Source organism: Gasterosteus aculeatus, chromosome X (assembly GCF_964276395.1).
Source record: "Gasterosteus aculeatus chromosome X, fGasAcu3.hap1.1, whole genome shotgun sequence".
NCBI classification, from domain to species: Eukaryota; Metazoa; Chordata; class Actinopteri; order Perciformes; family Gasterosteidae; genus Gasterosteus; species Gasterosteus aculeatus.
This window is the reverse complement of record NC_135698.1, coordinates 5,454,126-5,478,659: the sequence shown is the minus strand read 5'-3', so window position 1 is coordinate 5,478,659 and position 24,534 is coordinate 5,454,126. Positions and strand designations below refer to the sequence as shown.

At 42.2% G+C, this 24,534-nt stretch overlaps 2 protein-coding genes across 8 annotated transcripts in view; one reads left to right on the top strand and one right to left on the bottom strand.

Moving 5' to 3' along the window:
• The window catches only part of ckap5 (cytoskeleton associated protein 5), a 34,114-nt gene extending 17,659 nt beyond the window's left edge, over positions 1 to 16,455 (top strand). The window contains exons 24-45 of one of the 6 annotated variants that reach the window (XM_040162238.2): positions 63 to 257; positions 355 to 481; positions 794 to 876; positions 1,165 to 1,254; positions 1,781 to 1,903; positions 3,618 to 3,767; positions 3,853 to 4,056; positions 4,142 to 4,277; positions 4,380 to 4,573; positions 4,652 to 4,833; positions 6,268 to 6,291; positions 7,519 to 7,692; positions 7,794 to 7,914; positions 8,983 to 9,162; positions 9,248 to 9,435; positions 12,864 to 12,936; positions 13,006 to 13,194; positions 13,281 to 13,418; positions 13,888 to 13,971; positions 14,101 to 14,260; positions 14,339 to 14,460; positions 14,771 to 16,455. In XM_040162238.2, the coding sequence (XP_040018172.2) occupies positions 63 to 257; positions 355 to 481; positions 794 to 876; positions 1,165 to 1,254; positions 1,781 to 1,903; positions 3,618 to 3,767; positions 3,853 to 4,056; positions 4,142 to 4,277; positions 4,380 to 4,573; positions 4,652 to 4,833; positions 6,268 to 6,291; positions 7,519 to 7,692; positions 7,794 to 7,914; positions 8,983 to 9,162; positions 9,248 to 9,435; positions 12,864 to 12,936; positions 13,006 to 13,194; positions 13,281 to 13,418; positions 13,888 to 13,971; positions 14,101 to 14,260; positions 14,339 to 14,460; positions 14,771 to 15,034 (3,201 nt within the window). In that variant the 3' untranslated portion in view covers positions 15,035 to 16,455. Of the gene's footprint in view, positions 1 to 62; positions 258 to 354; positions 482 to 793; positions 877 to 1,164; positions 1,255 to 1,780; positions 1,904 to 3,617; positions 3,768 to 3,852; positions 4,057 to 4,141; positions 4,278 to 4,379; positions 4,574 to 4,651; positions 4,834 to 6,267; positions 6,292 to 7,518; positions 7,693 to 7,778; positions 7,915 to 8,982; positions 9,163 to 9,247; positions 9,436 to 12,863; positions 12,937 to 13,005; positions 13,195 to 13,280; positions 13,419 to 13,887; positions 13,972 to 14,100; positions 14,261 to 14,338; positions 14,461 to 14,770 lie in introns of all 6 variants that reach the window. The other 5 variants (XM_040162237.2, XM_040162240.2, XM_040162242.2 and 2 more) reach the window with 5 other exon arrangements.
• Positions 16,456 to 19,233: 2,778 nt separating this feature from the next.
• On the bottom strand, positions 19,234 to 23,683 carry LOC120809794 (homeobox protein DBX1-B). Of its 2 annotated transcripts, none has more exons than XM_040163871.2 (4): positions 23,020 to 23,683; positions 22,441 to 22,524; positions 19,984 to 20,186; positions 19,234 to 19,824 (listed from the first exon to the last, which is right to left on the bottom strand). In XM_040163871.2, the coding sequence occupies exons 1-4, from the start codon at positions 23,384 to 23,386 to the stop codon at positions 19,570 to 19,572; spliced, it is 909 nt and encodes a 302-aa protein (XP_040019805.1). In that variant the 5' UTR covers positions 23,387 to 23,683; the 3' UTR covers positions 19,234 to 19,569. The 2 variants fall into 2 exon arrangements, with proteins under 2 accessions (XP_040019805.1, XP_077938233.1); XM_078082107.1 differs by having other exon boundaries at positions 22,441 to 22,479; positions 23,020 to 23,552.
• Positions 23,684 to 24,534: the final 851 nt, after the last annotated feature.

Below are 24,534 nucleotides of genomic sequence, written 5' to 3'. Positions count from 1 at the left end.
CCACTTTGCACACAATGCAGATGAGACTGCTGGTCTCCCATGAACCTCTCTTGATTACCCAGGTGCTCGGCTGGTTAGCAGAGAAGCTGCCGGCCTTGAGGGCGGTGCCTGGGGACTTGATGACATGTGTCCCTCAGCTCTATTCCTGCCTCGAGGACAGAAACGGAGATGTGAGGAAGAAGGCTCAGGATGCTCTGCCTACCTTCATGATGCACCTGGGCTACGACAAGATGGACAAGGCTGCTGGGAAACTCAAAGTACTTATATTGTCTTATATAGTCAGACATATTATGCTGTGGCTAGATCTAAATACACTCATAATGGCATTGACGATTGTATCTCATTTGCCTGCAGACTGCTTCCAGAGATCAGGTGGTAGGCATGTTGGAAAAGGCTAGAGCTGTGATGCCAGCTAAACCTGCTGCCCCCGCCAAGGCTGGAGGGGGGAGGGGCTCTGCAGAGCCAAGCAGAGCTGCTTCAGGTTCGTGTCACATTCCTCATAATCATTATTCCAGTCAGAGAGATCTCAATGTTCAACTACATCTGTGCTTCTGTGTGGTGATCTTACACCTGCTGTAAACAACTGTAAAATATATGACTCAAGATATGAGTTGTAATGGTGACGTTCTCATCCCTCACCTAGTCATCCAGGCCTTGTGGTTGGCCAATGACAGTCTCCCTTTTGAGCACAGCCAGTTTACAAAGCAAAATGGGTAGAAAAAATGCACAGTGGCAATTGACGTCAAAAGTCTGCTTGGTATTGGTTTGATCACATTGTTTTCACAAACTGCAGCCTCCAGGCAGCCAGCCAGTGAGGACCTTGTGGACAGTAAACCTGAAGTCAAGAAGGTCCGAGGAGGAGCTGCCGGGAAGAAGGTGGGGCTTTCTGTTTTAAATGATTAATTAGTCCTTTCTGACACTTCCCATTGACTGCTTTGACATTTTTAGATATTATGTCACTTTTTGTAAATGTTCAGGCTAGGGCTGGGCGCTATGGCCGAATATTCATATTTTGTATGATTCTGGCAGTATATCACAGTACTTCAGTCATTAAATCTACTGTTCAGGCATGATTAGTTGACATTGTTTCATTTTTGTTGATCCGCACCATTTAATCTGATGACAGTGAAGTGTAAACATGATGTGGTTTTTCTACTCACCCAGCCTCCCTCCCCTCCAGTGGAACCTTCAAAGGACAGTAACGCTAGTAAAAAGCCCCTCAGCAAAGGGAAGGCTACTGCTAGCAGTCAACAGGTAGTCCTTCCTCAGCCTGCTGCATTGCAGACGTAGGCCCAGTTTTTCAGTGGACAGATGTTAACCCCTGTCCTGCTTCTCTTTGCCTTGACCGGTCGGCTCTAATCCTGTGTCGCTAATACTGCCAATCAACACCTAACTGTATCATCAGAAGCACATGGACACACAGCCGTCAGCTGGAATGAGATCAACATACATCTGTATTACATGTAAAAACCCACATCCACTAGTGCAGTGCACTCAGTGCATGCTTACAAAAGCACAAACCCAAGAGGAAACTTTAGTTTTCGGGTCACCCACTGCATGCTTGTGTGAGTACAGCATCACATTGGTGCAATATGTGAGATCACTTCTGCAAAACATCCTTTGTCTCTGGTTTCTACTGTCTGCTACACACACACACACACTCTCTGTCCTCAACATGAAAATCTGATTACACACGCTGTAAAGAACAATTCCACAGGTGGTGCACATTAGTTAGCTTGCTGTACCTCACCTCAACACGTGGTGCTGCCTCTTCTCTCAGGTTGCAGCTGGCAAGAAGCTTGCAGTCAAAATCCAAAAGGATGACGAAGATAAGTCTGGGCCAATCTTCATCCTCGTCCCTAATTCTAAGGAGCAGAGGATCAAGGAAGAGAAACAACTCAAGGTATGGGACCATTTGATCAACATGGTGTGATCTCTGTGGAAGATCAGAGAATGGAAAGTGTCAGCTGATAGGTAGCAAGCAGAGTAAATATGAGTGCAGTGTGGTAAACTGAAACCAAACAACTCGTAATAACAAACCAACATCTATACATGATTTCATTACTGTGCTTGTTATAAACTGACTACTGTATACATGCCAGTGTATTAGGTCTACTAAGCTTACCCAGTAACTGTATTGTGTGTGTGTGTGGAGTAACAGGTGTTCCTAATAGTTTAGTTTACATGAGGGAAGGGCCTTTTTGTTTTGCATTAGTTCAAGCACGTTTTTTCCCCCCCCAAAGAATCCGGCAGTGGGGTTGATCAGCATTTGGCTACACTGCATGAGTTTGTTCTGACCCAATGGATCAGTGAGCGGGCAAGAGATTTACCATAGACATGTAAATTATATTTGGTCTTATGAAATTGGTGTTCATTTGCATACATTTCCATTTTGGCAACATATTTGAGTCGAGGGTTTATACCGAGGGAATTTGGAATATCTTTGTATCGACAAAAATCCACCTTCACCATCTTCTTAGGAATAAAATGATTTAAATCCGACAATGAAAGATGAACAAACCCCTCTGTAAAAACCTTCAGAATATAGATAGAAATGAAAAGTAACTGAAATAAATTGCTGACATTGAGACATTGTCATCTAATAACTTTTGTTGAATTTAGGATGAATCTACTGATGGAAACAGTAACAGCTAAATGTGTATTACAGACTAGACTACTGTCAGCTGAGGTCTGACCGCACAGTGTTTATATTAGGAGTGGGGGGAAAAAAATCGATTTTTCTCTCGATTCTCTCTAGAACGATTCGGTCTCGATTCAGAAAATTTAATAATCGGAATTTAAAAAAAAAAAAAAAAAGTCTGTCTCGCGCGAGATATTTGCTCGCTCGCGGATCGTGAACTTCTCGCTCGCGAGGTTAGTCTCTGCTCGCGCTCGAAGGTGTCAGTCAGTCTGAATATCTTGCCAACTTTACCGAACTATGAAGGAGCCTGCGCATATCTTACCTCATTATTTCGATTTTCCAAAAAGTCTATCCGTATTGAAAGTTGGCAAGATATTCACAGATTTGGACTTTTTTCCGGTATTTTACAAATACGGACCGGTCTAAGAGCAGCTTTTTCTTTTTTTCGTTTTAATTTATTTTTTTACATGGGCTACTTCCATATTGTGTTGAAATGCGAGCTGCATTGGTTCTTGCATTGTTGATAGAAAATCATATTTGTGACACAGATTTTTTTTTTCTCTTATAAAAAATTAGAGAAGGTAATTCATCTGTTGATTTTCCTTAATTATCAAATAAAGTAGGAAGTGATTAGCAACCTCCTGAGTAGCAAACTCAGATTTGAGAAAATTTAGAATATCGAGATGCATCGATAATCGTTTTATCAGTTTAGAATCGAATCGTTGACCTCGGAATCGAATCGTGATGTGCCAAGAGATTACCACCCCTAGTTTCTATGATGTTTCATCTGTATCCCCAATGAATGTGTTTAGTGCCTAGCTGACAGCGCTCACTAGGAACCTGACATGTAAGATGTTCTGGTACATGGAAGTTCTTGTATCACAGTAGTGTTTTATTCTTTAACTTTCAATCCTCAACGTCTTGAATAGTTTAGGCAGAGAAGCTGTGCAGCTGACAAAAGGTTTCCTTTTTGTAGATTTTGAAATGGAACTTTACTACTCCCCGAGACGAATATGTGGAGCAGCTGAAAACGCAGATGTCCACTTGCTTTGCCAAGTGGCTACAGGACGAACTTTTCCACTTGGACTTCCAAAGACACGTCAGAGCTATAGGAGTCATGATTGAGGTAGTGGTTGGTCTTAATCTACAGATTTCATTAGGAGAAGCCTGATTCTGGTAATGGAGTCTGCATGTCTGTTCATGTCTGACAGAGGTTGGAAAGTGAGAGCGATGCCACCATTAGCTGCCTGGACCTGATTCTAAAGTGGTTCACCCTGCGCTTCTTTGACACAAACACCACAGTCCTGATGAAGGTGCTGGAATATCTGAAACTGTTGTTAGCCATGCTGGACAGTGAGAATTACCACCTGACGGAGTACGAGGCAAACTCCTTCATCCCCTACCTCATTCTCAAGGTGAGTACACCCCCCCCCCCCCCCCCTTCTCACGTTGATCAAAGCCACCCTAGAGCTTTCTCTGCTCACAGTTTATTTTCTTTAGGTAGGAGAGTCAAAGGATGTGGTTCGCAAAGATGTCCGGGCCATTCTGGCCTCGATGTGTAAGGTTTACCCTGCATCTAAGGTCTTTCCTTTCCTCATGGATGGGACAAAATCCAAGAACTCCAAACAGAGAGCTGGTAAGTCTCTACAGACCGGTGAGCACAGTCTATTATAAGCCTCTTTTAATGGCAAACTATTGCGGTCCTTGAGGAGAGTAACAATGTTTCTGTGCTCCTCAGAATGTCTGGAGGAGTTGGGTTGTTTGATCGAGGGCTATGGGATGAATGTATGCCAGCCAACCGCAGCAAAGTCTCTGAAGGAGATTGCTGTGCATATAGGCGACAGAGACACGTCTGTTCGTAACGCTGCCTTGAACACTGTGGTGGCTGTCTACAATGTCTGTGGGGAACAAGTCTACAAACTTATTGGAAATGTAAGCTATACCATTATCGTAAGAATCAACCCTGAAACGCAAGATTGGCATGACTCATCCCCCCCTTATCCTGTCCAGTTATCAGAGAAAGACATGAGCATGCTAGAGGAGAGGATCAAGCGTTCAGCCAAGAAGACTACTGCATTGGCAGCGGCTCCTGCCAAGCCCACTGTGACCGAGAGGTCTCAGAGAGAGCACCCTGCTAATCCAAACGGCACCTTCCTCCGCAAGCCTGCACAAGAAGACCCCAACAAGCTCAAGTAGGTCCCCTCCAAGGCCCAACGAAGACTAGTAAAGAATACTACTCCCCACAAAACAAATGGTATTGAGGGAGAACAATAAGAATGCGTGTATGGCCGTAGAGGGGAAAAAACGTTGTAGTTGGCTCCTGTAAGAGTCTTTATATGAGCATTACTAGGTGTATCATTTTGTTTGTTCATTTAGGATGCTTTTGACTTGATAGTTGTGTGGATGGTCCTGAAAAGCTTTGTGCTTAACAGTGGCTGGATAGCCTTGAATTAGATGCACTTGTGAGCAACACGTCATAAATTATGTCCTGTTTCGTAACATTTAGTTTTAATTCAATAAAGCGTAAATTACAAAAGTTTTTTTTAATATATTTGATAACTTCAATACTGAACAGCTACATTCCAATGCCCTAGCCATACATGTAATATTGATTCATACATAATTGGTGTAAGTAGTTGAGCAGACTTCCAAAGCCTTATTAATGACCAAATCTTACAGACTGGAATACACTTCAATATTAAATAGTTGGAATAACTATTTGGAATTCTTAATTGGTAACATGAAATAAATTAAAATTTTCCCTATTCCTAGTCAGTAGTTATAACCCTGATATAAATGTGATTGTTTTAGTTTTTTGTTGTGATGATGCCCACAGAAACTGCTAATGCTTCAACAGGGAGTAAAAGAAGGATAATTATTAGGGATGGGGTAAAAGATTAACTTATTCATAGTTCAATAAACAACCAATACTGCACAGCTTCACGAACCCCTCCCCCACAGTCCATACATGACTTTACTAGTAGAGCGGAGCATACTTTTGTTTTACCGAAAACATTTATCCAGGGATTTTGTTCAGTAAACACGATTACACTTTCAGAAGACCGTAGCATGCTTCTAAATGATTGCTGTTGAAGTGTCCTGTTGGACATCCAACTGTCAATATCGTATGTGCAAAACAAATCGCTATGAAAAACCAGGAGCCTCTCATCCGACAGAAGCGAGGGAACAGTCACAACCATTCCAGACACTCTTGTCATTACTTTACTCCGATGACTTGATTGGATTCAGCCAGCATTGCTTTTGAATTAAATTGTATGTGTCAGATAGTAAACAAGGAACGCTAATTAGACATGCCAAGTTTTCCATTTCTGTCGACCGCGCATGCGTGGTGACCCAACGTGATTATTTTTCTGATGACAGGCGATCTACCGGCACCGCCTTGGATCGTCCTATGGGGCACTCCCGCTCTAAATCTTTTCAATGTTTGTGTTCTGCTTGCAACTAATCTGTCTCTTCATTGCATGTTGGGTTGCTCTCACAGACACGTATTGCCACATAAAAATCCTCTTCACTTTGTCTGTGAGAGCAGCTGATTGTATCTTAACCCTTCATCTTTCCTTCTGTGTGACTTCCTTCCTCTGTTCTGCCTCCCTTCTCCGGAGCAGAATAATGTATCGCACATATAGGATGTGAGTACCTCCTTGCTCCTCGCCACTCTGTTCTTCACATGTTGTCGTAAGAACTCCCGTCTGGTTGTGAACTAATACTCGCCGTTCAGACTTACTCTCTGAAGCTTTGTCGAGATAGATAATATACCAGACGAATATTTGAGGTGTCCAGCTGTCACATCCTCCCCCACCATCCCTTTTGTCTTTGGTGTGGTTTACCCCTACCAGCTTTATACGGCTGCAAATAATTCCTCTTTTTGACAGTTGAATAGAAAAGTCATTTTATTTTCATCACATGCCATTTAGCTGAAGCTTTTATCCAAAGTGACTTACAATAAGTGCATTCAACTATAGGGTACAAACTCAGAAGAACAAGAAAGTGCAATTTCCTCAAATAAGCCTATTTACAATTTGCTATAGATGAGTGGCGTTATGAGTACAATTTAAGTGCTACAATGCAAATGCTGCTGAATGCAAATACTGGGTGTGTGCCCACGTAAACTACTGATTTAACGGGGGAACAAAGAAGAATCCTTAGTTTGCCGGCAGGCTCAACAGATTGTTGGTTCAATATAAATTCACAACATCTAACTAACAAGTTAAACATTTTGAAGTTACTGACCTGACAGCAGGGTAAACTATTATATCGAGGGGGTGCCCCGCCACCTGCATGCATATGTCTGTGTATGCACGCATGTGACGCTCGGACCAAGGGAGAGACAACTCCCTCATCAATCCTCAAATCCAAACAGTAGCCACGCGAAGCCTGACTCTGAACTCCCTCACTGACCTAACTATTGAATAGAATTCAATGGATTCCAGATATGACATCATATGAATTCAGTTAGTAAACAAGGAATTGATATTTCTAATATCATATAACATGAAATCATATTGGCAATATCATTAACGTAAGTTCTACCACTAGCCATGCTTTTTACTTCAAACCCAAACGCATTCCAACTAATTTTCTAGTTTTAAAGTAACATTGGGTTCATTATTGTGGTCAACATCATTGACTGTAAATGTCATACAGACGATGATGTTAGTTTTACATCAGGGCTGATCGGCTCCAGTCAAGTCCAAAGGGCAGAAATTATGCTTTTTGAAAAAGGAATTATATATACCTGTCTGCAGCGAATACACACTCCTGTTAGACCCAGGGCTATGGGATACTTATAGAATGTCACAGCAATCGTAGTCTCTCAGGACTGACTAATCATATATCTATCTTTTACGTCCATTCAGCCAAGCCCGGCAGAACGCCCAGCACAGCGAGTCCTCCCACCCCTCCATCCCCAAGGAGTTCCAGCTAGACCTGGACATGATCGAGATGGACCAGAGCAGGGTTTGTGAGCTGCCAGACCTCGTCCAACATAAGCTGGACGAGCTTTTGGAGCCGATCATGATCCCTGAACCCAGGTAAATGCCCATTCTTACTGAGGTCACTGAAGCAGATGGAAAGGACATCCATGGGGAAATGCATCTTTCATGCTTAATATTATCAGTTTATGTGTTCAAAGGATGCGTTCAGTCTCTCCACACTTTGATGACCTCCACAACAGCACGGCCTCCACCATCAACTTTGTCATCTCTCAGGTGGCTAGCGGGGACATAAACAACAGCATACAAGCACTGGCACAGGTATAAACGCATGAAGATGGGGCCCATTAAGCTTACCGTGTACTACCATTATTGAGTGTGGCCAGCGAAGCTGAGCCAAACTCCTTGTAATCTCACATATTTAATAATAATAATTATTATTAATGGCCTTATTCTCTTCCGTACAAAAGTTTGGCACGCATCTCATCCCACACAGTTTATCTGAATTGTCTCAAAATAGTCGGGACGCATCGGGAATTGTGTTCCCTATTATGGGAATTAGAGGTGCAGACGTTACGGCGGGGGGCGGGCTACGTTGGGGTGGGGAGGACATTACGGCGGGGAAGGGGGGCACTAACATGACGTTAGCTAGCCAGAGAAAATCGAGGGGCACGGACGTCACGGCAGGGGGTGGGGCTACGATACAGCCTTCACTTGCCTGCTTGGCCGTTACAGGCACCTGCGGGCAGGCTAGGCCACACTCTTAAAATGACTGCGGAATTTTCTAGTTACAATTACTATAGCTAGTAATTTATTTAAGTTTAAACATATTTAACAACATATCCTACACAAAAATAAGTAAATTAACTAATGGCCAAGACCGCAGATCGATTTTTTTTTTTTTTTTTTTTTTTTTTTTTTTAACCGTCGCGCTCTCTGCGCGTTAAATGAACGACAATAATAAAACAAATGCTGACTGCTGATCAAGAGTTTTGTCCAAGCAATTTAAGGTCGCGATTCTTGTCCCAAATATGGCAGGCTTTATTCAGTGATTGAAACTGAGTTTTACCATACCGACATTGAACACTCCGAGCAGGCTGTGCTTTAAACACGGAACTTTCCCTTGGGATAAAACTGCAAATAATCAAACCTGTGCATGAAGCTGTTGTAGCCTAATGTATTCATGCAATATATAGTCAGTAGTCAGGCGCGCGCCCCCCGCTAAGCTTTTATTTATTTATTTTTTACATTCAAATATTAATTTTTACATTTGAATAGTTGTTTTGAACAACTATTCGAATATATATTCAAATATAGATTATTCGTTGACCCAATTCTCACAGGATCCATTTGTTGTAAAGGTCGAAATGTTGTGCTTTGTACCCTCAGATTGACGAGGTGCTGCGGCAGGAGGACAAGGCAGAAGTCATGTCAGGACACATCGATCAGTTCCTCATTGCTACCTTCATGCAGCTCAGGCTTATCTACAGCACACACATGGCTGATGAGCGGGTGGACAAGAAAGACATCGTCAAACTATACAGCTGCATCATAGGAAACATGCTCTCAGTGAGTCCCATTTGATAAAAGGAAACGTTAATAACAAGGTTCCTGCTGTTGTTGATGATAACAAGGAGACATTTCTTTCTATCAGTTGTTCTCTATGGAGTCCCTGGCCCGAGAGGCCTCTTTGGGTGTGTTGAAGGACCTGATGCATGGTGTGATCACACTCATGCTAGATGGCAGAATGGAGGATATAGAAGACGGACAGCAGATTATCAGAACACTCAACCTGCTGGTGACCAGAGTTCTTGTAAAGTCTGACCAGACCAACATGATTAGGTTAGTGTGCACATATTCCTGTACCCTGCTTGTGTTCATTTGATAAGTGCCATATACAACTCTTGGTATTTTGGGACTGTGAAGGAAGAGCGGATTGGTTGGAACCAAACTGGAACCAAATATCTTTAAATCCCCTGTGTTTTGATAGAGCTGTGAATTCCCACCGCTTCTGGGATACTGATTTTATATGTACGTTAATCAATGATTGGACCTGTCGTTCCTAATTTGGAATTGTGTCATGAATTTGAATGAATTTGTCAATTCAAAAGATGGTTTTGCTATAAAAACTGTCAAATCTGTAGTGACTAGCTACACACCCAAGAGAGACATATCTGATGCTTAGACGGCTCACAGATGGAAATCATGGAAGTCATGGAATTTTAAAATGGTCATTTCCAGGCTTGGAAAAGTCATGGGGGGAAAAAAATCTTGAAATAGTTAATATGGTTTGAGATGCTCAAAATGCAAGCAGGACGCTCTCATACACTCAAAAAGTGCCAAATAATTGTCTCCGCGTTTGTGTGAACACACCTTAACTGAAAAGTTCGGTGGCCGTAAAAGCAGTAGCTCGGGAATCATCCACTGTGCCAGGGAATTATAGATTTAACCGTGGTTGGCTACATATAGAAAAGTGCATGCCATGCATTACGACAAACAAAGACCCGTGACGAGCGGAAAGTAATATGGAGGCATAACATTAGATGTTTCCAACATGGGAGAGTGGTCTTACGGGCCGTGCTAAAGGAAGCAGACATCAGTGCGCCGCCGCTGCTAGCGAAGCTACTACAGGAACCCCATCAGAGGGGACTGCTAGCGAAGCTACACGTCGAGCAGCACGTCTCTCACTTCGGCTACCGGCTCCGTACGCAACACCGACATTTTCCCACGAGCTTTGCCCGTCTGCTGGTGGCAGCTCCAAATTGTAAATCGATGGCGTAGCGGCGATCCTTCGGTGTTTGTCATTGAGCCGTATTAAGCTGCAGACACATGACTTTTTAAGGCTGGCGCATGCTTCTGCGTCTTTACGCGCAGTCGTGTCTACGCACTTGTTTCAATTCATGGTTCAAAAAGGCTTGCGCGTGTTGCAAAGTAATTCGCGCGTCCTTGTAGTCCGCCAATGACGGGTTGTAGAAGCAGTCATATTTACGCATTTCTTCCGACAAAAGTTCTTCAATATGATTCATTCTCTCGTAAAAAATCTCCGTTTTAATAATGGCAGTATTGTGTTATGATACCAGAAATGTGAGACTCCGTAAAGGATGTAGTTAGCAGACCAATCACAGTATTGTGGGCTGCAGGAGGCTGCGTAGCTTTTGACGCTAGTCTAGAAAAATGGGTCGATGCACGCAAGAAGGTGTAAAAAGACACGCAAGGGGCTCTGCGTCTGCGTGTCCTTGCATCTCTCTGAAAACGCAGAAGCATAAACTATGATTTACGCGTGATTATTGTAGTTTTGTCTATATTTTACGCAGCAAAGCTTATCTTACTATACAATTTAATATTTTTTTTCACACGGTAGATAAACGGTATGCTCTCGTGCCTCATGCAGCTCATCTGTGTTGCACCTGTTGCATTCATGACGTCAATGCATCGGGACACACGAAGGGCGCCAATCCAACATAAATGCTTTCAATATGTTACATATCTTTAGTTCCTGCACAATAAGCATAGATTAAATGATTGATTATTCCCAAATGAAAAAATCCCAATGAAGTAATGCATTTTCCGTCTCTTCGAGACTGTACGTATACTGTAAACTGTTTCATATATTGTCCATAATTTGAAGTAAAAAAAAAAAGTGAAAAAAAAGTATTGGTTCAGGCACCGGTATGTTTTAAAAGTCTTGATTTAGCACTGGTATCAGGAAAAACCCAAACGATACTCATCCATAGTGGATAATTGTATTATGGCATTGCCTTTCTTGGGGCCTAATACTGTATGCCTTCTCATTGTTAGTTTAAATACTACATTTTCTCACTTTCATGTATACACTGAGATTTCACAAAATATTTCGTCATGGAAATCCATTGGTCAAAATTTGTATGAACCCTGGAAAATAAACACAAGATCGAAGAATCTGCGTGCAACACATATTGGCTTGCTAGCAAATTAGGCCAGGAGTAAAAACAAAGTATTTAACAACTATAAATTGTTAGGGGTGGGAATCTCTTGGCACCTCACAATTCGATTCCGATTCAGAGGTCTTCGATTCTAAACCGATTATCGATTCTAAACTGATAAAGCGATTATCGATGCATCTCGATTTTCTAAATTTTCTCAAATCTGAGTTTGCTACACAGAGGTTGCTAATCACTTCCTACTTTATTTGATAATAAAAGAAAATCAACAGATGAATTACCTTCTCAAATTTTTTATAAGAGAAAAAAAAATCTGTCACAAATATGATTTTCTATTAACAATGCAAAAACCAATGCAGCTTGCATTTCAACACAATATGGAAGTAGCCTATGTAAAAAAAAAAAAAAAATATCAAACAGATTCATTTTTCTTTTAAATGAAGAAAAAGCTGCTCTTAGTCTCAGACCGGTCCGTATTTGTAAAATACCGGAAAAAAGTCCAAATCTGTGAATATCTTGCCAACAATACGGATTGACTTTTTGGAAAATCAAAATAATGAGGTAAGATATGCGCAGGCTCCTTCATAGTTCGGTAAAGTTGGCAAGATATTCAGACTGACTGACCGATCTGCGAGCTGGACACATTGCTCTTAATGTGCCGGTAATCATTGTAAATGATGGTTATAACTGGTTGTCATTTACGGTCCACTACGATTACCGAAGGGGGGCGTTTGTTTTTTGACAACGTTTTATCTCATAATTTTGACTTTCTTTCCCCTTTCTGTAGTGCGGAAATGGGCTTCTATAGTTGTGTGAATGCATCACTCCAGCAATCCAAAGACGGGGTTTGTAACCAATCAGATGTAGATACCATGGTGACTGGCTCCGCCCCCTTACTGTCAAAAAGAAAAACAGCGAGCGCGTAGAAAACACCTTCGAGCGCGAGCAGAGACTAAGTTTACGTTTCGCAAGCGAGCAAAAATCTCGCGCGAGACAAATATCTCAGGGTTTTTAAAAAAAATAATTATTCCGATTATTAACTTTTCTGAATCGAGACCGAATCGTTCTAGAGAGAATCGAGAGAAATCGAAAAATCGAATTTGCTAACTGTGTGATTCATGGTCTAATTTAAACCGGGGCAAATGACATTCTCCTGCCGTTGACCAGCCTACATCCATATAATTGGCCTCTCCATATAATTGCGTACGGTACAGAATTAATGAAACCTTTTAAAGTAAGAGATTGTTATGTTTGTTGGACAATATTAGAATTGATTCCCAGGGGGACATGGTGTGTAAAAACAAAATAAAAATCCACATGGTTTTTAACTCTTGCCTCCTGTCTCTACAGTGCTCTGCTGGTTTTGCTTCAGGACAGTTTAGCCACAGCAGCCCCCCCATTGTTTTGTGAGCTGGTGATTAAGGTAAGTAGTGTCTCCACGTCCTCACACTGAGCCTTTTGTCTGTTCACTGACACTTTGCTGTGTCTTCAGTGTCTATGGAGGATGATCCGCTTTCTGCCAGAGACAATTGACAGCATCAACCTGGATCGGATATTACTGGATGTCCACACCTTCATGAAGATTTTCCCCAAAGAGAAACTCAAGCAGCTCAAGAGTGATGTCCCACACAGAACCCTCAAGACTCTGTTACACACACTTTGCAAGCTCAGAGGGGCTGAGGTAACACTATTGCACTGTATTTCTGAGGTTATTCTTCTTTTTTTAGACTTGTTGAGTTTTCTACTTTTGTATCAATGTATCAACAGATCCTGGACCACCTATCAATGATCGAGAACCGTAATGAGTCTGAGTTGGAGGCCCATCTGAGGCGGTCTGTCAAACACAATGGAAATCTCTCTGGACTCAAGAGTGACCGTGGTAACGAGAAGACTGGTCTGTGTACGGTGAGTAGGGCTGGTTGAAATAATAGATTCTCAGATGCATTGCAAAGCCTTCATCAAATATTCAAACTCATCCCTCAACGTTTTGATGGGTTGTAACAATTCTGTGATCCTGGGCTTTCAGTTACTTACCGCTGCCCCTGAACGCCACTGTCTAGCTTAAATTCAAAGATAGGCTAAATACAAGCAGAGCTTTCAGAGCAGCTGAGCTTGAGCAGCTGAACATGGGTACGATATGACCAGCACTACCTAACATATACACCGTATTTATGGCCCTCCTCCTTCATCTTTTATATTCATCAAAAAATGTTGATCAATTGAACAATTGAGTGTAATTTGATTTCTGCTCTCCAAAAAGAATTGTGGGAACCTCCCCTAGTTGTGAACTAGACATACCAAATACACAACACACACTTGGGATCCGTGGTTTTGGTCAAATATTTACGCAAACTCTTTTGTGTTTTGTTCCCAGGAGGATTGGATGTCAAAGGCCAAGGTCAGTGACATTCTGACGGAAATCTTCAAGAAGATCGGCTCCAAAGAGAACACAAAAGAGGTTAGCCTTTCGTCAAATCATTCCAGGTGTTCAAGGGAATGTTTCTACAGCAGCTGACTTGTTAAAACCGAAGGATTATTATGGAAAACGTGCTGAGAAAACATTGAATGTCTCTGATCTTCTCTCCAGGGTTTGACTGAGTTGTACGAGTACAAACAGAAGTATTCCGACGCAGATCTGGAGCCTTTCCTCAAAAACACATCCCAGTTCTTCCAGAGCTACGTAGAGCGAGGGCTTCGCTTAATTGAGTCTGAGAGGGAGGGCAAGGCTCGCATCCAGACATCAGCAGGTAAAATTGTTAGCTGCGTTCGGCTCTTTTGTCAGATGGAAGCCTGCCCTGTATAGTAACGTGAGTGCCTCTCCTCAGTGATCCCTCAGCATGGCGTGGACTTTAGTCTAAGCAGCAGCAATGAAGAGCTGAAACCAGCCGTTTACTACGAGAGACTCAAGATCCTTAGACAGAGGCAAGGTCTAGAGAACAACTCAAAGGTCAGCATACCCACCACACATCTCGATGAAGACACTCTGGGAACACGCACACACACACACACACACACACACACACGTGTGTGTCCCCTACCTGTATGACAGTTAAAACAAGGTGGAGAAAGCTTTTTTCATTTACTCCACTTGTCAAACAGATTTTTTTTAATCTATATATGCACACTAAAAAGTAGTTGGATGTTTGTTTGTTTTTTGTTGGATGTTTTTTTTCCACACCGGTGGACCAGGTGATGGTTCTGCATTTGTGCTCGAGAGGAGCTGACCCGTGTGTGTGTATGCTCTCTCTCTCCTGCAGCAGGGCGTCGGTGGCAGCGAGGACGAGCCTCAGCAGAGACCTCCCATATCCTCCCTGCTGTCGTCCAAGCCGCCTGTGGCCTCGTCCACCGACATGCTCCACAGTAAGCTGTCTCAGCTCAAGGAGTCCAGAGAGCTGTACCAGCAGGAACACAACACACACTCCCATTCCCCGACACACGCACACACCCGCTCTGCCTCCCCGGCAGCCAACCTCGACGACCTGAAGAAACGTTTGGAGAGGATAAAAAGCAACCGGCAGTAAGAAACCCCATGACACCCCCCTCATCCCATCTCCCAGCTGCTGCTAGAAATATTCATGTTCTGGTGGATTGAAATAGGAAGTGGTTCAACAAAACACACCCTCAAGTTTGAACTTGAACCCACTCCACCCACTGTGCCTGTAAGTTATTGGACATCAAACGCACCCTTATCTGATATGTGTGATGTAGGTGAGTAAGTTCATAGTGATATTTTTAGCCCCTGCACACACCGATAAACTATCGAAAAGTTATGTACTATTGGAACTTCTGTCTCTCAATGAGCTTTGATGTTGTGTACAGGATCACATAGTCTGCTGTACAGTGTTAGAACGTCCTTCTGTCCCGTCCCAGCTTTCTCTTTCAGGGTGCCTCCCACCCTTCACTCTCCCATGTACACTTTTTACTCTGATTATCAAACGGTAAAGTATCCCTTCTCTCTGTTTCAGTATGCATATTATGTGTATGAGTTAAATGGTTACAACATTTTGAATATGTACAAAGCTGTCATGTGGTTCCAGGACAAAACCAATCTAAATAAGTGTTTCTTCCTGATTGACCATTGATGTTCAATGTCACAGCTGCTGGATTTGGGAGGAGAGATGCTTGTGACCATCCCCACTTGTCTCTGAAAATACAGCATGTTACTGCCCGCTTGTGGCTGAATGCTGTCTTAGCATCACTTCTCTCAATTCCACAATTCTCAGTACTGTTGGATTTCTTGAAATCTTGAGGCTTTTGTCAAAAAACTGGCTTCTATCAATTGCAGGTATTTGTCCTGCCACAAAATAAGTTGAGATGAGTTTCCACAGTGACATGAAGCTGTCTGATGCCATTGAACGGGCTGGATGCCACAGCTATATGCATGCAGGTGCAGTGTGCTTTAAGCGTGGGGTTAGTTTGGGAGTTTGTCCAGTTTGAGCCCTCAAGTACTCACTATTTTAAAGTTTGTGCTTTACAAAACGCTTCTGATTTAAAAGGGCCAAATGTTATCAGATGGTTCACTCAGGCAAACTGTAGTGAGCTGACTTGGCAGTTCTGGGTCAAGTAGTGCTGCTGGTGTTCTGGAGAGCATTGTTGCTTTACAGCTAAATGACTGAGAATGTGTGGCCAAGCAGAGCTGTAAATACTGTCCTGCACTAATTTCCCTTCATTTATCGAACACGTGTATACGCCTGAACAGTACGGCATGAAGTCAGTGATTGTTTTTAATTTATCATGTAATAAATAACCTTTCCATTAACAAACCAGTTGTTTAATAAGTTTTCTGCTGAAAATGGCCTTGTCAGTTATCTTAAGGAAGGAAGCAAAGAAACTCATAAGTTTTTTTTTTTAGTTTTTTTTTATGTTGGTACATTGTTGCTCACCTTGTATAATCCATAGTATAATATGCCAATAAAGTTTTTTTTTTTTTTTCAACAATCAAGCTTTGAGTTGGCAGCTGTTACGGTGTTCTGGTTTGACGACCCTGCTAATTGGTGGCTGCTATTCTTTTTTTCGTTTTGTTTTTTGTTTCTACATGTTAATCATTGTGGCCACTCCTGGCTCACATCTGCCTCATGCACCTGGCACCAATATCCAGGCTGGAGAACGGGAGCTGTGACCCTGCCCTATCTCATTACACATCGACGCGTGCAGTTGCTGGGAGACACAGCAAATCTCCTGAACATGGACTGTTACTCTAGGAGAACCAACACACATTTATAACAAATGCACAACGACCAGCTGACATTACCGGGGGCGCTGCGCTGTTAACTGCAGCTCGTCTGCCCGCATCCGCCCGAAGTTATTAGCGAAAAATCACTTTAATGCCGTAACTTTCAAACTATAGAGGTTGTGTTGGGGTGTTCGAAGGCCCTCGAGGAGAATCACACTTCTTTGTGGTGCCGGCCGGAAACGATGAATCAAAAGTCAACTGGCTCGAATTTAAAAATCTAAGTATTTAATAACTAAACTAAGTGATAAGTAATACAATTACGACGTGAAATACAATGTGAATAGTAAAATATTTTGCGTAACAGAAAATTATCAGGCCAAGTCTAATGCGACTTATCAAAGCGACTGCAGGAAAATTCTCCAGTTTTAGTCCTTTGAAAACTCCCGTGGTGTGTCTCTTGGGTGAGTTTGAATGTTTTTGGCTTCTTCAAAGGTGTCTCCTGGTTTGTCCCCTTCACATCCATGTGTGAGTCTGCTAGTGATGACTCGAAAGCAACGAGTCCTCTCAAAAAGAGATTAAGAATCAACCCTTTCTTTTCACTGTATTTAAGATTGGATGTAAAACCATTGACGCCAGAGAAAAAGATTGAAAAAAAGTATATAAATATAGTTGAGTCAACTATATTCAAGTTGTATATTTTCATTTGATGTCTTCCTGCTGCATACAAATTGCCCTTCTGGAACAAAGAATAAACTGAACTGACTTCTTATCCATTATGGGCTTAGTAGGAATTTCCATACAATTTACAGTGACAGTCTCATCAGCAGCAGAAGCCCCTTCCCATACTGCAGAAGCTCCTACCCCCTGCCATATTGAATAGAATTTGTAATGACCGGATGTGCCAAGCCATGTGTTTTTAATGAATAATAATCACTGGATCTTCGTCTGGTGGCAGGGGAGTAACTGTGTCGCCACTACAAGGCAAAACAATGTCTGGAGCTGGTGCCCCTTCTCAATGCCAGCCAAATGAGACTTCTTCTTAACTGCTAAATCATAAATGGACTGTACTTGTATAGCGCTTTTCTAGTCTTCTGACCACTCAAAGCACTTTAACACGACATGACATTCACACACTGATGACAGGAGAACCATAGACAGTGACACCTGCCCATCAGTAACTAACATTCATACACTGTAGTCGCAGCTACAGGAGCAATGTTGGGTTAAGTGTCTTGCCCAAGGACACATCGACATGCAGGTCAGCAGAGCCTGGGATCGAAACCACAACCCTCTGATTGGAGGACGACCGTGCTCCCCACTCACCCACAGTCAGAATATGTGAGCAGCCATCTTGTAAGTCATTTCTACGTACCATTTGCAAACTGTTAAGGCACTTACTAATGTGCAAAATGTTTTTATATTTTATTTTATTTTAAAAAGCAACAGGTCATTTTTATTCTGTATGAAAATTAATTAAAGATATTTAGAATTAGACACCACCACCATATTCTCCAGAGGAACATTAATTCCCTCTAACATTTAAGGCAAAGTATGCTAAATAAGACATTTTATTTATATAGTGCATTACATGGTAGGCTACTCAAAGACAGTAAAAACAGCACAATTAGCACATAAACACAGATACAGCAATAAAACCAACTACAACAACAACCATACAACTTTCCTAGTAAGTAGATATTTGTAAATCCTTGCGCATTCAGTCGGTCTGTAATTGCCTGCCAGGCTTTTTCTCTCTCTGTTTAATTACAGCTGCCGTATTTCCTTTTTGGCATATTATATGCTTTCACCTCCTCATACATTTCCATGATTAGTTGAAATCATAAATTAGGTGAAAAATATGCCCCGCTTTTCTATTTCTGCATCAGTATATCTGTGATCAATACTGTGGTCTATTTAAGAAAGCCGCGGACGTGCCAACTGCGTACACCTAGATTGACACAGCTTCACCTTCTCATACTGGCTCGTGCAACCGATTTAGCCGCGCTGAGCGGATCACACTAAGTCAAGCTGGGCTTTTTCAGTTATCCTGGCTTTCTTTATTCTACTTTAGTGCAATAGCCCCCAGCTGTGGAAGAACAAAGACACAAACCTGTATTCAGTGGTGACTTGCTAAGCTCATGTTCCCTGGCAGGTTCTAGGCGTGTCCCGGTGCATGAATTGAAATATTGTTACACCTTCTGTCAGGTCACACCAGAACAAACACATTATAATCTGAAATCATTACAGTGGTTTACTTTCATAGTGTTGCCTTTATAAAATCATCCACAATTTAACGTCAAAAACAAGATTTAATGATCTGTTGAGCTGTCGAATTATGCTTCCACTTGGAATAATATACTGTTAAACCTTAACGTGCAGTAAATTCAAGTTTTTTTTAAAGGCAATCTGCGGTTGCTCAGGTAACCAAAGCATCAACTCTCCACACAGCGACGAGGCTGTAATCCAGAATTAAATTACCAGTCTATAATGTTTAATCCAAATAAGACACTGAGTTCATGGAGCATGACACTAAATATCAACACAATATGATCATTGCCAAGATGTATTTGAGAAAGTATAAAGAATAAACATATGAAGAGTTTAAGACATTTCAAGCTACAACTACCTAAAATATCTCTAAAATAATATCCTTTGTTTACTGTATATTGATACACTGGACTACAGCGAGTCGTATAAACATCACTGTACAGGCATATGGATCAGAGGGTAAAAGGCAGAATAGAAAACTATGTACAGAGCCGCTTCAAGCACTTGTGGTATTTGCCTCCATTCACTAGTTCTTGTTGAGTTATTCTTTGCAGCTGACGGGATATTTTCAGAGGAAGCTGCTGTTTGAAAAAGAAAAAAGGAGTCTGACCAGTCCTATGACACAGTGATCTCTTCACTGTCTGACCCCGAGAGTTCCGACAGTTTGCCAGATAGAGATGTCAGGTGCTGGTGAAGACGTGACTCATGGCTCTCTCGCCTTTGGCAGTGGGTGCCGCCTACATCAGTGAGGTCCGGGTGGGGATTGGTTTTGGTGGGGAGGGTCTGCTGTCGACAGCCACCTGTCGAAAGCAGCTCCCTCTCTTTGGAATTCCTCCATTTCATCCTGCGGTTCTGAAACCAGATCTTCACCTACGCAGAAAAAATAACACGGTGTGAATGTCACTGACCTCGTTCACAGCTCACCAAGTTTTTAATACCGAATATGAGAGCAAAGGGACATGAACAACTTTTCTCGTAAACTAAAGGGATATTCAACAATCGAAGAGACATGACCAAACTGCACTGTACCTGGGAATCTTTAAGTCCTAGTTTACTGGCCAGTTTCTTCCTGTCTGGTTTGCTGATGTATTTCTGCCTCTGGAAAGTTCTCTCCAGGGCCTTCCTCTGGAGGTCTGAGAACACAGCCCGCCTCAGCATGCCCCTCTTGGGCTTTCCTCTGGGGGCTAAGGGCCATGAAAAAGTTCCCGGGACAGGAACCACAGAGGACAAAGCTGGAGGGACAAAAAAGATTCATACGCCGTCCTTGTTTGTAAACATTGCATTATAGTTTTCATTGTCCATTCTGCAACTGGCTAGTGGCGAAATAAAAATGAATGAATTTCAGTAAAACCCTTGGTGCCACTGCAGCCAACCTTTGGGAGAAATGGGATATGTCCTACAAAACATACCCCATTTCTTCATGACAGAACAACGGCTGACATGAAGAAAGAAGAAATTATATATTTGATTAGGTTTATAAGTCATGGGCCTGGGTTATTAACATTACATTTACGATTTAAGGTGATCCTAACTGCATACATTAGAATACATTGTATGTCTTAGAATAAATTGTATCCATTTATCTGTAGTTGTTTCTGTATCCACTGCTAAAGGTAACATAGTTTAATTTTAAAAATACTTTTAATTTGATTAATTATCAATTATTTGCATAATCAGTGTCATTATATTTTGGTCTTCTCGTGGAGCAGGTTTCTTAGCATCTTGACGAGACTGTTTCCAGGTTCATTCTTATCATTCTTTGAAATATTTGGCCATAATATATTTGTTCTGCCCGAAATGTGGCGCTAAAAAGCCCCAACGTGTCCAACAGTGGAAACAGAGCCTATGGTAATGGGACAGTCTCTCCAAAGCGCAGCCCATACTGCCTTTAATGAGGCATGAAGGAGGATTGTATAGGCTGCAAATGCAGAGAAAAGGGATTGTGTTGTAATGAACTGAGGGCCGTCGACACTACGGGCCCATTAAAGACAGGAGAGTATATTACAGGCCCATTAAAGCCAGCCCAAAACAGTGTAGAATGATTCAGTGATTTTCCTAAACAAACTTCACATTGCTGCCACACAAGTCTAAACTGATCCTAGATTGCGCCGAAACACGTACGGTTATAATAATCCAGTGTCTGCGGTAACTTTTGACGTGAACCAACGAGTGGACGAAAAGAAGGGAAATGAAGACACTGTAGAGATCTTAACGCTGATTGGCCATGACTCAGACATGTCACATATTTTATTGCAAAGATCGCGTCACCTTTTCATCTATCTCAGAAACGCTGGCCGCCAGTTGAACCCCACCACCAAAAAGAACCTCTTCGAAACTACATAATTCATGTTGATGACATATTTTGATTTAAAAATAATGAATGTTCCATTAAAAACAGGCCCATTAAAGACAGTCCAGTATAGGCCTTAAAGAAGAGCCAATAGATTGACACCGCTTAGGGATCTTCCCTGTGCTGCTATCAAACCATTTCCCTTTACGTATTGATAAGTGATCAATTAATCAGTACAATGTTAAAAATTAATGAGTACGTGTCTGTGTGTGTGGTTTTGGCTCCTATTGGTCATGGTTAGGGATCTTTGTGGGGTTGCAGAGGGGCTTAGTGGATAAACTAAGGCGCGTGAAGAGGTTCCTGAGCTGGGAAAAGACCTGCCTCACATTTAGACCGTGACAAACGGTGCTGGTTTGCTGAGAGCGTGACTAACTGAACTAATTTGTAGATTGTGACAACTGGCGCTAACATCAGCAGTCAGTGCAGTGCCTAATAGACCTTCAATTGGTTGAGCTGATTCTGAACTGTCCGGGGAATTCCCATTGTAAAAGGCTGAAACACCTGCCGAGAGCACATCAGCAGCAGCAGCATCATCATCATCATCGTCAGCATCCATAACAGCTGGTAAGATTTGCAGCTGCTACCCTCCTCAACAGTCAAATCATTCAGTAAGATCTTTCTGTTGTGTTCCTGCCACTGAAGTGTGATCTGTGTGAGCAGGTGTATCCAGTCTCATATAACTGTTCATTGAATCACAGCACAGTAAAAATCACTTGAAATAAATGAATGAATCCATGACATAGTTCATTCATATCAGGATGAAATGTTCAGTGCCGTTGGATGCATAGTTACAGACCACTGGAGGAAGACTGAAACACATCTGTACTACCACCCCACATATAGCGGCAGAAAGATGCAGATTTTTGTTGTTTTATGTTGGGAAAAGATGTGGAATGCCAGTGAAAATGAAGTCCATATTTTCAGCCTGAAGTGAAACCACAATGAAGAAGGGATCAACGTATGGGACTAAGGGATGTTTGACAAGTAAATATTCCTTTGGAGATTTTAAGCTGTACAGTCAGAGTTTTAAAGAATTATTGAAACACTTTTAATTGCAGTTTATTGAGTAGTTACAGATATCTCTTGTAAAAGTTGTTAATCTCAAAGAGATTAACAAATTGACTCATTGCACCAACCTGTGAAACAGGAAGCTCTGATGAAAGGATGGAAGCCCCCTTCAAAGAAAGGAAGAGGGAAGGACTTGGTCTGAACACTCTGGACTGAGGAGCAAACAGGACAAGAACACATTGACTGGGATAATATTTCCTAACATAAACAGGAGATACCACAGGCACAAAAATAGCACAATGAAAAATATGTAAAATATCCAATATTTCGATAAAAGGGTCAAGGCAAGTGATGATAGTTTTAATTGTTTTGGATGCACCTCAGCAGTTAATTTATTAGCCATATGCTATTTTACTGGCCTATTTCCATATAATATATGTTTCCTGATAACATGTATTGTTATTATCAATTTATCAATGTCAGTAACAGTGAGAGAGGGAAAGCAGGTTGCCGAGCTGGTGTCCTGATATTGCATCGGCTACTGTGGGATTTCAAAAGTACTACTAGTACTAAATATTACTGCTACTAATACTATTAAGTAATAAGAAGTAGCCTAATAATCGCAATGATAATAATAATTAATCCAATAATAATTAAAAAAATAAATGTTGTGTCAGAAGTGTATCGTCATCTGGCCTGATACTCACTGCTCCGTGTAGACGGTGCCAGGATCGCACTAACGCCAAATTTGAGGTCGGTGGAGTTCGGGCAGCCAGTGTGCGGAGATCCGGGGCTACTGCGGCTCGGCTGGCTGGAGGTCTGGCGCACCGAGCGCTCTGCGCTGGCCTCTAATGCCAGGGACGGGCCGCACGGTTCCACGCTGAGTGGGATCATGTTAACGGAGCCTCTTGAAGACAAAGTCCTGTGTATGCAGCTGACCGGCTGGCTCAATCGGAGGAGGTCTTCCACCAGGAAGCCTGAGTGGAATGAGCGGTTCACGGGCGAGGAGAGAGCCGCCGCGGGATGCAGTGAGCTCGGGTACAGAGCAGGCGGTACAGAGCAGGGAAACATCATGGTTTCGATGTGGAAAAGTTTCAAACCTTTTTGTGTTTCGTTCGCAAAGAACCCTTGAAGGAAAAAATAAAGAGACGCCTACTGAAACGTTCGCTGCACGCGCTATGTCTCTATGCGCCCTTTTGGAGAAGTTTTATACAACGGAGTCACGCACAAACACACACACGCACACACACACGCACACACACGCACACACACACGCACACACACACACACACACACACACACACACACACACACACACACTCGTACACACGCACATGTTCAGCCCTGAGCCTCCGCCTGGTTTCTTTGAACAGAAAGGCTAGGCCAGGGGATTGGTCAACAGTCCTCTATTGTTTGATCTATTGTAGGTCGACTGCAAGCTGCTCGTGCATAAATGTCATTACCAGGATCCAGGTGAAGGCTCCAGAGCCTATGGAGGTTGAAGCTCACCTGGGCATTTCATGACCAGGAGGACTCCTTTTAGTAGTTGTCCACAGGGTTCTACTATTGACCCATTGGAATATCTGTGATGATAGCTGTGACCTGCTGACACAGAAGGTGAATCTGTTCTTACTGGTTAAGAATGCTCTGAAAAAGTATACCCCACTGCAGTGCCGGCTGGCAATAGAGAGCAATGGAACGTTGCCCCACATGGAGCCCCCGCTTGAGCCCCCCAAACTGTTAGTATTAAAGAATAAAAAATATCAATATTTAGGTTTTTTTAAGTATAGAATGTATCCAGTAATATTTGTAAAGTACATTATCTGCGCAAAATATATGCTTTTCCTTCACGTCTCTGTCTGTCATAAGCGCATCCGGTGTGCATTTTAGCTGCGCTAGGGGCAATCTACAGAAAGCTGGTTTAAGAAGTACTTAAGCCAATTGCTGATTAAATTAAAAAAATATGGGACGGCTAATTTAGCCAATCAGTACCCTTAAATAGACTCAGGCTGGGGAAGCATCGGTTGTGCCCCAAGCTTGCACGGGGCACAACCGATGCTGATGCTTAAAGAGCATCAGCATCACCATTCAAGCAGACGTGTTGACCGATTTATATACAGTACGTATTATATCATACTGATTATTATTTGATTTTATATATATCTATATAAATAATAATCAGTTATTATTACGGCTGTCAACTTTAATGCATTATTCTATAC

Excerpts from the sequence above, each read along its gene's own strand:
- LOC120809794 (XM_040163871.2), bottom strand. The coding sequence starts at position 23,386 with ATGATGTTTCCCTGCTCTGTACCGCCTGCTCTGTACCCGAGCTCACTG. Across the intron at positions 20,187-22,440 it reads CAGAGCTTCCTGTTTCACAG|CTTTGTCCTCTGTGGTTCCT; the intron begins GTTGGTGCAATG and ends TTGTCCCTCCAG. Across the intron at positions 19,825-19,983 it reads TAGGACTTAAAGATTCCCAG|GTGAAGATCTGGTTTCAGAA; the intron begins GTACAGTGCAGT and ends TTTTCTGCGTAG.